The 14,242-nt window shown below is 40.7% G+C and overlaps 1 protein-coding gene across 1 annotated transcript in view; it reads left to right on the plus strand.

Moving 5' to 3' along the window:
* AATF (apoptosis antagonizing transcription factor) overlaps window positions 1-14,242 on the plus strand; it is a 102,477-nt gene that overhangs the window by 35,244 nt on the left and 52,991 nt on the right. Inside the window, exons 5-8 of the mRNA XM_061142718.1 lie at window positions 5,087-5,201; window positions 6,854-7,058; window positions 7,668-7,832; window positions 9,358-9,441. Coding sequence (XP_060998701.1) covers window positions 5,087-5,201; window positions 6,854-7,058; window positions 7,668-7,832; window positions 9,358-9,441 — 569 coding nt within the window. The remainder of the gene's footprint in view (window positions 1-5,086; window positions 5,202-6,853; window positions 7,059-7,667; window positions 7,833-9,357; window positions 9,442-14,242) is intronic.

Consider the following 14,242-nt stretch of genomic DNA (forward strand, 5'->3'; position numbering starts at 1 on the left):
CTAGAGGTGAATTAGAAACTATTGATTCCATTCCCTTGATGATTCATAGGGTTGAACAAATGGAATTCAACTTTGTATGAGTGATAGAGTTTTTTGGTTTGGTTCGTTTTGGTTTGGGGCTGGGAAGAGCTCATTGTGGGATGTGAGCCTTCAGGAGAGCATCTTTCCTCACCCTGGTCAACTGTGGCTTCAAGGGGGCCTGCCACATCCAGCAGAGGATTGCTCACTGTTTCTTCAGGTTTTACATAAAACTTCACTGGAAGGAAATGTGGCCCTGATACTGCAAAGAAACGAGAATTGGGTTCTGGCTTCTAAATCTCTTTACAGGAAGTTGTCCATGTATTGACCACTGATGACTTGACTTTGATAAACTTTTTTTTTTTTTTTTTTTTTGGGTGGTGGTGGTGGTTAGAAGCACAGAATTGCAGATTTCGTCTCTGGTAGGTCTCCTGACACTTTGATGCATGGTGGTGCTATCCCTGAATGGAGCTTAAATACTTCAGGGCTACTTTCTGACTGGGTGAAGGGGTGTATAAAATGACGACGTATGAGAGAGTATTAACAGAAAGGCACACTTTGATTTACTGATATTGGCTCTCTGCCTTCTTGTTGGATTGATATGCTGTCTAATATATCTGCAATGGATTTTTTTAAACTGACTTGAACAAAATAAAAGGGCTTGTATAGCTACTTGAAAGTGGCCCTTAAAAGTAGTAGTCTCTGTGTTGGATGTTTTCACAATTCTTGGTTATGTTACATGTGAGAGTCAAATTATGACTTGCTTGTTGGGGGCAAGCAGCCATAAACATTATGGACTGCTTTGCAGCTTCTTCTCTGCGTGGTTCTTGATCTCCTATTTTAGATCATGGACATGTGGTACCTGGAGGAAGTAAGGGACGGGTACTTGTTTTTCCTGTGCTTATAATTATTTTTTATTGTGGCAAAAAGACACATAGCATGAAAATTATCATCCTAAGTGTACAGTGCAGTAGTGTTAAGTATATTTACATTGTTATACATCCAGTCTCCAGAACTTTTTGACTTTGTGAAACTAAAACCCTGTACCCATTAAACAACAATTTTCCGTTTCCCTCTTCCCCCAGCTGCTGACATGCACCATTCTTCTCTCTGTTTTTATGAATTAGACTATTCTAGATACCTCATATAAGTGGGATGATAGAGTATTTGTCCTTCTGTGACTGACTTATTTCACTTAGCACAATGTTCTCAAGACTCATCCATGTTGTGGCATGTGTCAGAATTCCCCTCCTTTTTAAGGCTGAATAATATTCCGTTGTTCTTTCAGACTAGGCTCCAGACTGAAGGATTGTAGATGACTTTTTCTGTGTAGAGATAGACTGAGGAGGAAGAGTTATTATTACTTCAACCTTAGGAATTAGCTAAGTATTTCTAAAAATTGTGGTAAAATAGATATGGCATAAAATTGTTTTTAACCATTTTAAAGAGTACAACTCAGTTGAGAGTACATTCACATTGTCCTACCACCATCACCACTGTCCATTCTGAAAACTTTATCATCCCAAGCTGAAACTTTGTACCCATTAAACATTAAGTCCCCATCCCATTCTCCAGCCACTCTTCTGTTTTCTGTCTATGAATTTGACTGTAGTTTTAGGTTCCTCATGTAAGAGTAATCATACCGTATCTGTTATTTTGCAACTAGCTTATTTCACATAGCCTAATATTTTCAAGGTTTAGTCTTGGGAATTTTGAGGACCACTTTACAGATGCAAAATTGATTTGTGGTTTCACTTTGGAGAACATGGGCTGTCTTACAAATAGCTGTTTCTAGAAAAGGAGTAAAAACAATGGTTCATACTTGCATAGAATTGGGATGAGATGAGATTTCTGTTTTCATGGGCTTCCTTACAAGTGTTAGTGTCTCTTCTATTTTCTTAAGTTTCTTGCTATAACATACTTTCAGAACCTTAGCTATTATGGTCTCTCTGTTTATAATTCTCATTTGTTTTAATAGATGATCACTTATGGTAACATAGTATTTGTAGTTACCATTTTTATTCTTTGCTTTCCTCATTACTTTAATTATTTTCTATATATACACATAATTTTGTATTATTCTAGTTACACACTTACCACGTGCATGTGTGCTAAGTTGCTTCAGTCGTTTCTAACTCTTTGAGACACTATGGACTGTAGCCACCAGGCTCCTCTGTCCATGGGATTCTCCGGGCAAGAATACTGGAGTGGGTTGCCATCTCCTCCTCTAGGGGAATTGTCCTGATCCAGGGATCAAACTGGTATCTCCTATGTCTCCTGCATTGAAGGCAGATTCTTTACTGGCTGAGCCATCTGGGAAGTTACACACTTAGCATATTTAGACTTTAAAGTAATTCTTGTGTTTAAAATTGTTATGTCTAGGACTTCTCTGGTGATCCAGTGGTTAAGACTCTGTCCTTGCAACACAGAAGGTGCAGGTTTGATGCCTGCTCAGGGAACTCGGATCATACAGGCTGTGTGATGTGACCTAAAAAAGAAAAAATTGTTATGTCTTTATTCTTTTTTTTCTTCTTGCCTATTTCTCATCTACTTATACTTAATCCATTCCCCCAAAACTATCAGCGGAATAATTCTGTATTATTTTTTCTTCTTGAGAATAATTTTTTATTGTTATATTTGGTGGAAAGTTTTGTTAAGATTCAGAGCAACGGGTTGAGAATCTTGGTTTGGAACACAAGGCACTTTGGATTTCTTCAGATATTGAAGATCCCCCCAAGTGATATGGATATGTACTGATTATAAAAGGATTAGAATGTGGAATTTATAAATGATAAATGGATAAATGATCAAGGATCTTATGCTACTTATAAACAGGGCGGTTGTATTTATATAGTCTTATATGGAGGTTATTGGAGGAATGCAAAGTAGCTGCTAGGTCATTGAGTTCCTTCTGGCCAATCCAGGGGGGCTTTCTCAGTAAGCTTAGCCTTATAGTGAAATGGAACGCTACAGCATGATCTGTTTGGAGAGCTGGTCTGAGTCATGTGTTAGTGTCCCAGTGATAAAATAGGTTGGGATGCAAAATAGTGAGGAAGTTATTCAGACTGGACAAGGCAGAAGCAGAAGAGTTAGAATCAGATTTGTAAAAGTCAGAGAAACTGAAGTCTGTGTGAGCGGGTTAGTCTGGGACGTAAAACAGAAGTGAGCGTGCTGTCACTGCTGCTTAGTCACAGCAGTCGCATCCAACTCTATGCGACCCTGTGAACTGTGGCCCGCCAGGCTCCTCTGGCCATGGGATTCTCCAGGCAAGAATACTGGAGTGGGTTGCCATGCCCTCCTCCAGGGGATCTTCCCGACCCAGGGATCAAACCTGAGTCTCCTGCATTGCAGGCAGATTCTTTACCGATGAGCCACTAAAATGAATGAAATGAAGCCCAAGAAATGAATGGAGGGTCTGCTAAATGAGTCAGGACGCTTGAAAGAAGATCACGTTTCCTTAAGGGAAAGAGGGAAGGACTGATAGAAGCATCAGTTCAGTTCAGTTCAGTTCAGTCGCTCAGTCGTGTCCGACTCTTTGAGACCCCATGAATTGCAGCACACCAGGCCTCCCTGTCCATCACCTATAGCCAGAGACAAATGGACAACTCTTAGTGATAATACATATGGAAAACACAGGATTTAGCCACTGATTGAATATACTGAATACCAGCACCAAAATGTCAGTGATCACCTATGAAAATTAAACAGAGACGAGAGAAGCAGACAAAGGAGAAGTATTGGATTGGAAGAAAAAACTTGTTTCTGACATGGTGTGTTTGAGGGAGTGATGGAGCATCCATGTGGAGCTTTTCTTAGTTGCTGGAAATGTGAGAGTTTGATTATAAAGAGATGTCTGAGTGCTATCAAAACATAACTAGTAATTATCAATGTCTAGTTAGCCCCTTCAGTAGGATTAGTAGGATTATGCTGATAAGGAAGGTAAGAGTTTCTCAGAGAGCCAGTTTTTATTCTGAAAGCTCTTGGTCATAGACTTTACACTTGATCCCGACCAGCTTTATTACGAACACATCCTATTGTCTGTGAGGAGAACTGGGTGAGAACATACGTCCGATGAGCAGATTTCCAATACACGATTCAGTGCACTGGACCCTCCAGATCCTGGGGTTCCACATCCCCGGATCCAGCCAACTTTGAACCAACAATATTTGGAAAGAAAAAAAAAAAAAGAAAGTTCCAAAAATCTGCAGCACTCTGACAGCCATTTCCATAATATTTGTATCATATTCACACCAATTTATGTAGCGTTTACATTATACTAGTTGTTGTAAGTAATCTAGAGATGATTTGAAGTATGTGTGAGGATGTGGGTAGGTTATATGGGTTATATGCAAATACTAAGCCCTTTGATATAAGTAAGGGACTTGAGCGTCTGTGGGTTTTTGCTATCCAGGGGGAGAGGCCCTGGAACCAATCCTGTGAGGATTCAGAGCGATGACTGTATTGTGAACAGGAAGTCATTAACTTGGGTTTGTGTTCGTGAACAGGAACTTTCCATAAGGGTATACGCTGAGAGTGAATGAAGGAGGCGGCAGCTCACGCCAGGGCCAAAGGAGATCTCTCAGGGAAGGGAGGTGGTGGTGATAGGGATCCCAGGACTAAGTTGTGCTTCTGGGGGAAAAGAGAAGGTATTGCTTAAGGAGCCAGTTGATAAAGGGATAATCTAAGAGGTAACCTGTAGAAAGGTAACAGAGAGAGTAACACCAGAGGAAGAAAATGATTGGTTATGATGACAGACAAGGAAGGATTTTTGTCAAACTTAGTAAATTTAAGAACTCAGAATTTATTGCAGATGTTTTAAGTTTCTTACACATGTTTCCTTGCTTGTTCTCCACAAGGACTCTAGGAGGTAGGCACTGTTATTTTTTCCTTTCAGAAATTCTGTATTTCAGAGAGTTCTTAGGCCCGGCCTATCCTGTATACCCCCCGCCGCCCCCCACCCCCCGCCCCCCGCCAGCCAATACTACTCAGGAGGCAGGCGTCAGAGGCATCACCTGCTTTGGAGCACTGTAGGTAATTAACTGTTACTTCTCTCTGCTGTATTTCCCAGGTCACAAGGCACTTAAAGCACTGTTGAGGTCATTGGTGGATCTCCAGGAAGAGTTGCTTTTCCAGTACCCAGACACTAGGTATCTCGTAGATGGTACAAAACCCAAAGCAGAAAGGTAAGGAGGAATGGAACTGTGGAATCTCTGTCTTTTCATCTGAATATTTTCCCATTTTTTACAAAGTCAGGTCCTTTCCGGAAGATATCAGATTTCTTAATGTTAGTAAACTATCAATAGAAAGAGCCTCTCACATTCAGTTGGTAGCCAGGATGGCACATAAATTGGGGATTATCTTTCGGACTTTTATGTGTAGTTGTGCCTAACTGTGTTTGTGCATGCATGCATGCTCAGTCGCTAGGTTGTATCCAACTTTTTTGTGACCCTGTGGACTGTAGCCTGCCAGGCTTCTCTGTCCATGGGATTCTCCAGGCAAGAATACTGGAGTGGGTTGCCATTTCCCCCTCCAGGGGATCTTCCTGACCCAGGGATCAACCTGTGTCTCCTGCATTGCAGGTGGATTCTTCACCACTGAGCTGCCTGGGAAGCCCAATTACCTTTGTAAGCTTCTGCAAAAAACTTGCCTTTGGGGGTTGGGGGCTGCACCTCTCGGCTTGCGGGATCTTAGTTCCTCGACCAGGGATCAAACCCAGAGCCCTGGCAGTAAGAGCACTGAGTCCTAACCACTGGACCACCAGGGAATTCCCCAAACTTGCCTTCTTTTTTACATCTAGTGAAATTATTGGTGAAAGCACATTTTTAGTATGAATGCTTCATTGATGTTTATGAAGCCCTTTGTTGCCTATACATGGAATTGCCAGTTGCATCCATTGACTTTTTAGTAAGGGAAGAAGCAGTTATTTTGAAGGGTGGAAACATTTTGGAAAATAGCAGAATAAACCTTTTTTTCCCTTCCTGAAATGATCACATTTGATGAAGGTTCACCCCACTGTTTGACCTCTCCCTCTGGCTGAGCCTGCTGCAAGTGGTACCTGCCTGTTGTTTTCCATTGCGCTTCTCTTCTGCTCTACTCCTTTCCACTGAGTTAGTCTGAAGGACAGAGGAGAGGAGCTCACGTGTAGGAAGCGCTTCCTGTGTGTTGGGGTCGGCAGTGCACAGAGTGCAGCTGGTTCTAACTGGGGGCTCCGGTACATTCTCAGGCAGTTGGGGGCATTGCAGTCTAGCTTGGGTTCTGTGGCCTATCGCTTTGAGTGTTCTTCACGTTCTGCTCCTCTTCATTTGGTTCAACCAATAGTATTCAGCTTTCCCGAACAATTGGTTACAGAGAGACATATTTCCCTTATTGATTTGGGGATTAAGGTCATAAAAGTATGATTATGTGTTTAATTTTTAAAGACCCTCTTATAACAGTATAGGCCTGGTTCATGTGCATTTCTAATAATGTTTTTAACAACCTCATTTACTTTTATGGTTTTCTTACCTTTTAAAAATATTTTTGAAACCACCTATTTTTATATTTATTTGAAAAAGTACAGAAGTTTTTGTTTGACCGCATGAATGCTCTCTTCCAACAAGAAAAAGGCCATACTCTTTTAAAAGTATATATATTTATTTATTTGTTTGGCTGCGTGGGATTTTTAGTTGCCACACATGGTATCTAGTTTCCTGACCAGGCGTCGAACTCGGGCCCCCTGCTTTGGGAGTGCAGAGTCTTAGCCACTGGGCCACCAGAGAATACTCCTGACTGCACGTGGGCCTGGGTTTTACCCAGGTAACATTTATTTACATTGGACTCTTACTGGTTTTTCCAGTGAAGAGGAGATTTCCAGTGACAATGAAGAGCTCATAGAGGAGAAGCAGCAGCCGCAGAGGAGGGGCCCAGCAAAGAGGAAGCTGGAGACGGAGCACTACCCCAGCTTCATGGCGAAGCGTTTTGCCGACTTCACTGTCTACAGGAACCGCACGCTCCAGAAATGGCACGATAAGACCAAGCTGGCTTCCGGAAAACTGGGGAAGGCAAGCGTGGGCGTGGGCGTGGGCGTGGGCGTGTGTGTGTGTGTAAGGCAAGCGTGGGCGTGGGCGTGGGCGTGGGCGTGTGTGTGTGTGTGTGTGTGTGTGTGTGTGTGTGTGTGTGGCGTGTGTGTGTGTGTGAGAGGCAGGTCGCGGCAACCTGAAGCAGCTGTGAGAAATTATGGATGGTGCCTTGATGTGGTAGTCATCTGTCATTTCTGTAGAAAAATTTACTGAACTCCTACCACTGAGGTTTATACCGTTCAGGCATGGATTTTCAACTTTATTAGTGAGGAGTGTTTTAAGTCTAGAAATGGTGGCTTTGTAAGTGTTGGAAAAACAAAATACCTTAAAGAAATGGATTTTACCACAATTAATATTAAAGGAGCAGAAGTTAATCTCTGGGTATAGGAAAGTAATGTGACCTGCTTAAGACTAATATTTAATTTTTTTCTGAGAACAGTCACTGCCATTCACACACTCAGCCTTTAACTGAAAGTCTCTCCTGGAAAGAGGATTGTCTGTTTCTCTGCTGACACAGAAAGATAGAGAAACCAACGTCACTGCCTTCTGCAGAGACTGCACGTTGTCTGACACTGGTTGATATTGTTGCAGGGATTTGGTGCCTTTGAACGCTCAATCTTGACTCAGATCGATCATATTCTGATGGACAAAGAAAGATTACTTCGAAGGACACAGACCAAGCGTTCTGTCTACCGAGTTCTTGGCAAACCTGAGCCAGCAGCCCAGCCTGTCCCGGAGAGTCTGCCAGGGCAGCCGGTAAGGACTCTGATGCATGGTGATTACGGGAGCAGTTCCTAGGAGGCTAATTAACTGGACGACCTGCTCACCTCCTTGTAGGTATTCCTTGGGGTATAAGAAATAAACGAAAGAAAGGGGGGGAAAAAAGCACTGTTTTGTTTGAGAAAGTGAGATGATGTGGGAGGGGAAAGTTTTTAAAAAAATAAAGCCATTACGGGCACAGTTCTTGAGGTGCTAACCTACTGTGTTACCCTTTTGCCTGGCAAAGAAATAAAGCCCCTCTTTCTCCTAAACAAAAAATAATAATGAATAAAACTATTATTAACTTGTGTATAGCCTTCTCTTAATTTTGAGTTAGATATGAGTCTGGTCATGGAACCATTTGTAATTCAGTTTTTCAAATTCGGTTTTAAAGCTTCTTATTTAGAAGCACTGTTACTGAGTTGAGTGTGTACTTTAGGCTTTTCTTTGCATGTTTATATGCTCCAGAAAAGGATCCAGAATTGGAATAGGCAGATTCTTCTGTCTAAAGGAAACTCTTTTATTTATAGTAGAAATATATATTTAATATGTATTTCTTAAGTTCAGAAGAATTTAAAATGAAAAGTAAAATTCCCTTAGTCTGAAAATACTACTCCTCAGGTTTAACCAATGTTCGTAATTGTAACAGGTTTTTATATTTTCTACACAGACACAGACACAGACACACACATATATAACACATATGCATTCATAAAAATACGGTTTTTGGAACTTTCCTGTTGGCCCAGTGGTTAAGATCCCATGCTCCCAATGCAGTGGGCATGGGTTTGATCCCTGGTTGGGGAACTAAGATCCCACATAGCCTGCACGGCATGGCCAAAAAAACAAAAAAAGATTGTCTATTTTTTTTAACTAAATGGGATGGATATATATATGTGTGTATAAATATATAAATTATATATAAAATCTTACAGCTTTCTAAATGATTCTAGATATTTTTCCAGGCTGTTACATAGAGATCTACCTCATTTTTTCTAATGGCTAGAGTATTCTATTGTATGGATGTGTACTATAATTTGTTTGAACAGTGGATATTTATGTTTTCTCTAGTTTTAGAAACAGTGCTATAAGAAACATTCCTGAGCATTTATATATTTTTGTTTTTATGTGAACATGTGGATACACTTCTTAAAGTGGAAATGTTAAGGAGAATATGCACTTTAGATAGATGTAAAATTGCCTCGAAAAGGCTGCTGTGTTTTCCATTACTGAAGATTGCCTGTTTTAGAGGTGAAAAATGATGTTTTTTCATCTCAATTTGCATGTAATAGAATGAGATTAAATATATTTTCATATAACCATTGAGTATTTGTGTTTTTTTCTGTCAAGTGCGTATTAATGTTTTGCCCATTTTTCAACGGCATTATTTTTGTCCTTTAATTTTAAGAGCTCTTTATATCTTAAGGAAGATAATGTGTTTACTGTTCTATACATTATTTATGGTCACTGCATTACTTTGGTAACTTCATTGGGATTCACTCTTTCCTTCTCGTTGATGTAGGAGATCCTTCCTGAGGCCCCTGCCAATGCCCACCTGAAGGACTTGGATGAAGAAATCTTTGATGATGATGACTTTTATCACCAGGTATGATTTTTACACTCTTTTCTTTTGTTATAAATCAGGCTTTAGCATTTTAAGACACCTGATAGAATTCTCTGACCTAAAGGTAGCTATCTTACTTTGGAAGGATAGAGTCAGACAGGGTTTCTGAACATGTACTCAGAATCGACTTGATGTACTTGATGGTTGTACCATCAAGGTAGACTAAACATCTGGGCTATTCTAAAGAACTAAAATAATTTCCTCTAATCCTGGGTCTCTTTTGTCAGTCATGCATCTTAATGAAACGTGCTGTAGGCTGTCCCCTCTCTAGCTCTGGAGAGCCAGGATGCTGTTCAGTTTTGGTTGAGTCATTTGTCACAGTGATCTTTGTTAACTTTTATGGAAGACTTTGCGAATGCTTGTTGGAGGTGTAGCCGTAATGACAGTCCTATGTAGTATATGGAAGTACAAAGGAAGGAACATAGGAAAATTATACTGTGAAGAAAGTAGAAAAAGTGATTCTGTGTTGAGGATACCTCTGGTTTTGCCCTAAAAAAGAGAGATTTTTAAAAATTAATCTTGCTGTTCACTCTGATGTTCCATAAAATTATTGCTGTGAGTCTTAAAAGTAATGATGAGAGGGTGGAGGCAAGAGGATTGGTGTGTGGCCCCAGGTGTTCCCAGTCAGAGGTCTTGATTCTTTTTTCCTTTTTTTCTGTTATTATGTCCATTTGTCAGAAGAGTGGGGAACTCTATTTTGCTCTAGAATGTCTAAGAGAGTACCCGACATGGGATACTAATGCTCTGTGAGTGTGTGAGATCATGGGAGACAGTCCAGAATGTTCCAGTCTTCATTAATTGAAGTGTACATTGTTCGATAGAAAGTGCATCATAAATTAAATAGGCCTAATGAAATAAACTGAAATTACTGGGGGAAGCTGCTTCCACTGGCAATCCTTAGTCTGAAAGATTTTTTTTTTTTTGGCCTGGAGGTCTGCTTAAAAAGAAATAGCATTACTTGATTGGCTCTTCATCCCAATTAATAATTTTAACTTCGATAAATTCTGATTTTAGTTATGACTAGTCACATCTTCGCTTTTCCCCTTGCTGGTTAATTGGGGTGCTGGGGTTAATCTAAATTAAAACTTAAACTAATAGAGGTCAGCGAGGCAGCTGAAACACCTGAGTGAAACAAATGGGGCTGCCAGGCACAACTTTATCTTGGCTGTTTCCCAAGAGGGAAGTGGCAGCAAATTGGAGTTGTTTCAGCCTTCTGTAAAGGTGAATGATGGGTGACACTTGTTAATGTACGGCATCTCCGGAAGCATTCCAGATTGCTTTGCTGCCGCACCAACTGCTGCCATCCACGCACAGTCAGTAGGAACTGGACCAGTTGCCAACATCTGGCAGCACAGCAAGGAATGGGTGCAAGGCTTGAAACCCCGCAGATTCTAAATATGGTGCTTAGAAGTGTGCAGGCTTTAATCACTTACCACTCTTTGGCAGCAGGCTACGACAGCTTATCCCAGCCTCGTACATCACAGTCGACATCTGCTGAGCCGCCAGGCAGCTGCACATTCATTTTCTTTTCTTGCCTTTTCTCTTTGCCTCCTATTCCTCTTCTTCCCACTACCCCCCACTTCCCCTTCCCCCCCACCCCCCCTGCCTCCCTTCCGTTTTCCTCCCCCTCCCCCAATATGCTTCTTGGGAGAGATGATCTGTAAAGATTACCACTTCATTGTGTGCAAGTAATTGTGGTGATGCCAGGCCCTTGACAGACACAACGTAGCACCTGTTCTGCTGACCTGGTTAATTTCTTCTGTTGAGTGGGATTTACCAGAGATTGGAGCTGAAGCCAATTCAATGATAAGGCTAAAGAAAATGGCTGTATGTTTTCTGTCACCTCCCAATTAAATTGGCTTCATAAAGTGCTTTCCTTTATTTGTCAGGGTAGTAAGCCTGAGCTAAGTGTTGCATTCAGAAGTGGTACAATGTATTACAATGGGCCTGTGAGTTTTCATTTGTGTTTTTTGATGGGGTAGGTTGTTTGGAAGAGCTTGGTGGTGAATATAATAACATTTCGCCCTTTTTTTTTTTAAACCATCCTTGAAGCCAGACTCTTTGGGTCCATGTTTTGTAAGGAAGAGATTATAGCCACATTGAATTTTAATGTTTCATTGTAAGGGTTTAAAGGCTTACTTGGTTAAGTCATGTGTCAGGAGGCTGTGTAAATGCCCTCACCACTGAGAATGGTGTTCAGGGTCAGAATGCGCAACACATACACACTCACTCTCTTTTGTTTCATAATGGGCCTTAAATCACTGCAACTTAAAAAATATGCCTATGGTATTTAATAAATGTACATGCGAGTGTGTATGTGTGTGTTTAAACAAATACATATGGAGTGGGGAGAGGACTGGAGAGTATCAGATACTGTAATGGTACTTTTTTTTGAGCTGAAAAGAACCTCACAGTAATGAGTCCCTGAGACATTAAGTAACTTCCTGAAAGTCACATACTAGTACTTGATTCAAGATTTTTTAGGCCACACCCTGTTCTTCCCATACATTTGTTTCTTAAATACATCATTTGTGAGCCACAGGGAGACTTCACTCACTATCGTATTACACTTTAAATTTTGTAAATAACTGAGCTTCATTTTCTTAGAACCAGAAGAAACATTATGTTTTGCTAGAAAGTAATTTTTTTTTCCTTTGAAGGCAAATGATTTATTGAACTCCTGGTTTCTTAACAATTCTAATGAAAAAAATTAGCCTTCTGGTTGTGTTCCTGGTTTGTTTGGAGTTGTTGAAAGCCCAGAGTGTGCCCAGCGGTGGCGATTTTAGGAGGGAAACTGTTCATAGGCTTCAAACGTGGCTGAGTTCTCACTCGCTGGTGGGATCAGTTCACATCTGGCTCAGCTGTTGTTAGATCTCATCCCTAGAGATTATTTCACAAAATACGAAGGTTGCAAATGACCATGAAGGAGGAGCCATGTTTTCAGTGTCTGTTGTTCATTTTCATGATCCCATTTGCTACTTTTTTTTTTTTGACATTAAGTGTTTTTAAGGTGTGTTGTCTATATTGCCACTTAAAGTTGATTTTTGACTCGATAGGCCTGAGTTCTCAAAGAGCGGAGGAAGGACTGATGTTTACTGAGCACTAGTAACGTGCTAGCTCCTGGACTGAGTGGGCAGGTACTTGACTCACGTCTTCATTTCATCCTCCCAAGATCTCCAGGTTGGGCTATGACTGCACTTAGCAATGAGCTATAAAGTGACTGTAAAGTGACTGGGTTTTTTAAAAGCACTAAAAAAAAAATTTTTTTTTTTTAATTAACTATTGCTGCCCACAGGCTTTCTCTAGTTGCGGTTAGCGGGAGCCGCTCTCTAGTTGTGGTGTGTGGGCTCCTCGCGGTGGCTTCTCCTGGTCGGGAGCACAGGCTCTTGAGTGTGGAGGCTTCAGCTGTGGCGTGTGACCTCTGGAGCGCGGGCTCGGTGGTGGTGGTGCACCCGCAAGTGACTGGGCTTGTTCTTTTCATAGCCGAGACCTCAAACTAGTTTGTTGTCACCTCGTGAGGTATTTTGCTCTGAAAGGACTAATTGAGCTTAGATATTGACAGGTCAATACCTGGATTTCTGAGGGTTCATTAGGATTTTGTATGTTGCATCTAACTCTGTTTAGTTTTGATCTGGTTTGTCCTGTCACTTTGAATTTAACCAAGAGCGTCTAGAGAAAAGCAAAATAGGTTCTGTTCTTTTGATGACCACTTTGATAGGTTAAATTTCTCCTTTCATCTGCCATCAGGACATGTCTATAGCTGACCCTGCCACATGCTGGACATTTGTGTCTAAGACATTTGATAATGTCGTAAACAGGTAATTACTAATTCGGTGAACTATTAAAAGTCAATAATGCTAAGAAATAGAGAAGAGGCAAGTTTTCTGACAGGGTGGTTTACTTTAATTAAATTGGTGAGTGATTAATATGGACGGCTGATGGGGTGGCTTTAACTGTATGCATTTAGATTGTAGTGTGAATAAGGGATATATAATGCCATTCCTATGGTTAACGGCCATACAGTGTTCTTGTTGGCATGTGTCTTTCCAGTGGTTCAGTTGATGGCTGAGAATATGCTTTAAAGTTTGATTTGAACCTACTCCTTTTAATTTGTTGCTGGAAAACAGATCCATTCTGTTCAGAGCAGTATTTCATTTTTAGTTTGAGATGTTGCTGCTATTTGAGATGTGGATAGTGTTTCTTAAAAGTTTGATAAAATTTATTACATGTATGTCTTCTTGGTGACTTTAAAGAGGATGTATATATGAAGTGCATAATTTTGAAAATTGAAATTATGGCTAAAGTTAAAGCAGAGAGTTAATCGGTTAGGTTTCTTAAGACGTAATAAAGGAGTTAAAAAAACAAACCCCAAACCAATATCAGTGTCTAATTAAACCCCAGTTTTAATAATTACAAGATTATATTTTGAATCTATGCAAGAATTTTATTTGAGATATATTCTAGTTTCTGTGTTGCCATTGTCTGTCTGTCAGTGTTTAGTCCCAAAGATAGTATCAATATCGGCATTTGATAGCTAGCGTGGGCTTGCTGTTATGGAGCCTGCACACACAAAAGCCACATTTTAAATGCAAGGTCGAGAAATTTCATCAAACAGCAGCATCAAGGGAAGGCACACACGACTGGCCCTCATTTCTTTCAGTTCTCTTGCTTTAAAAAAACACCGGAGCATGACTTTGGTTCTACTGCTTCGTGTAGACAAAGGTAAAACCTCAGAACAAAGCCTAAAACAGGCTCCATTTGATGGAGCCATCTAGGAAAGAAA

The sequence above is a fragment of the Dama dama genome, chromosome 5 (genome assembly GCF_033118175.1).
Source record: "Dama dama isolate Ldn47 chromosome 5, ASM3311817v1, whole genome shotgun sequence".
Lineage (NCBI taxonomy): Eukaryota > Metazoa > Chordata > Mammalia > Artiodactyla > Cervidae > Dama > Dama dama.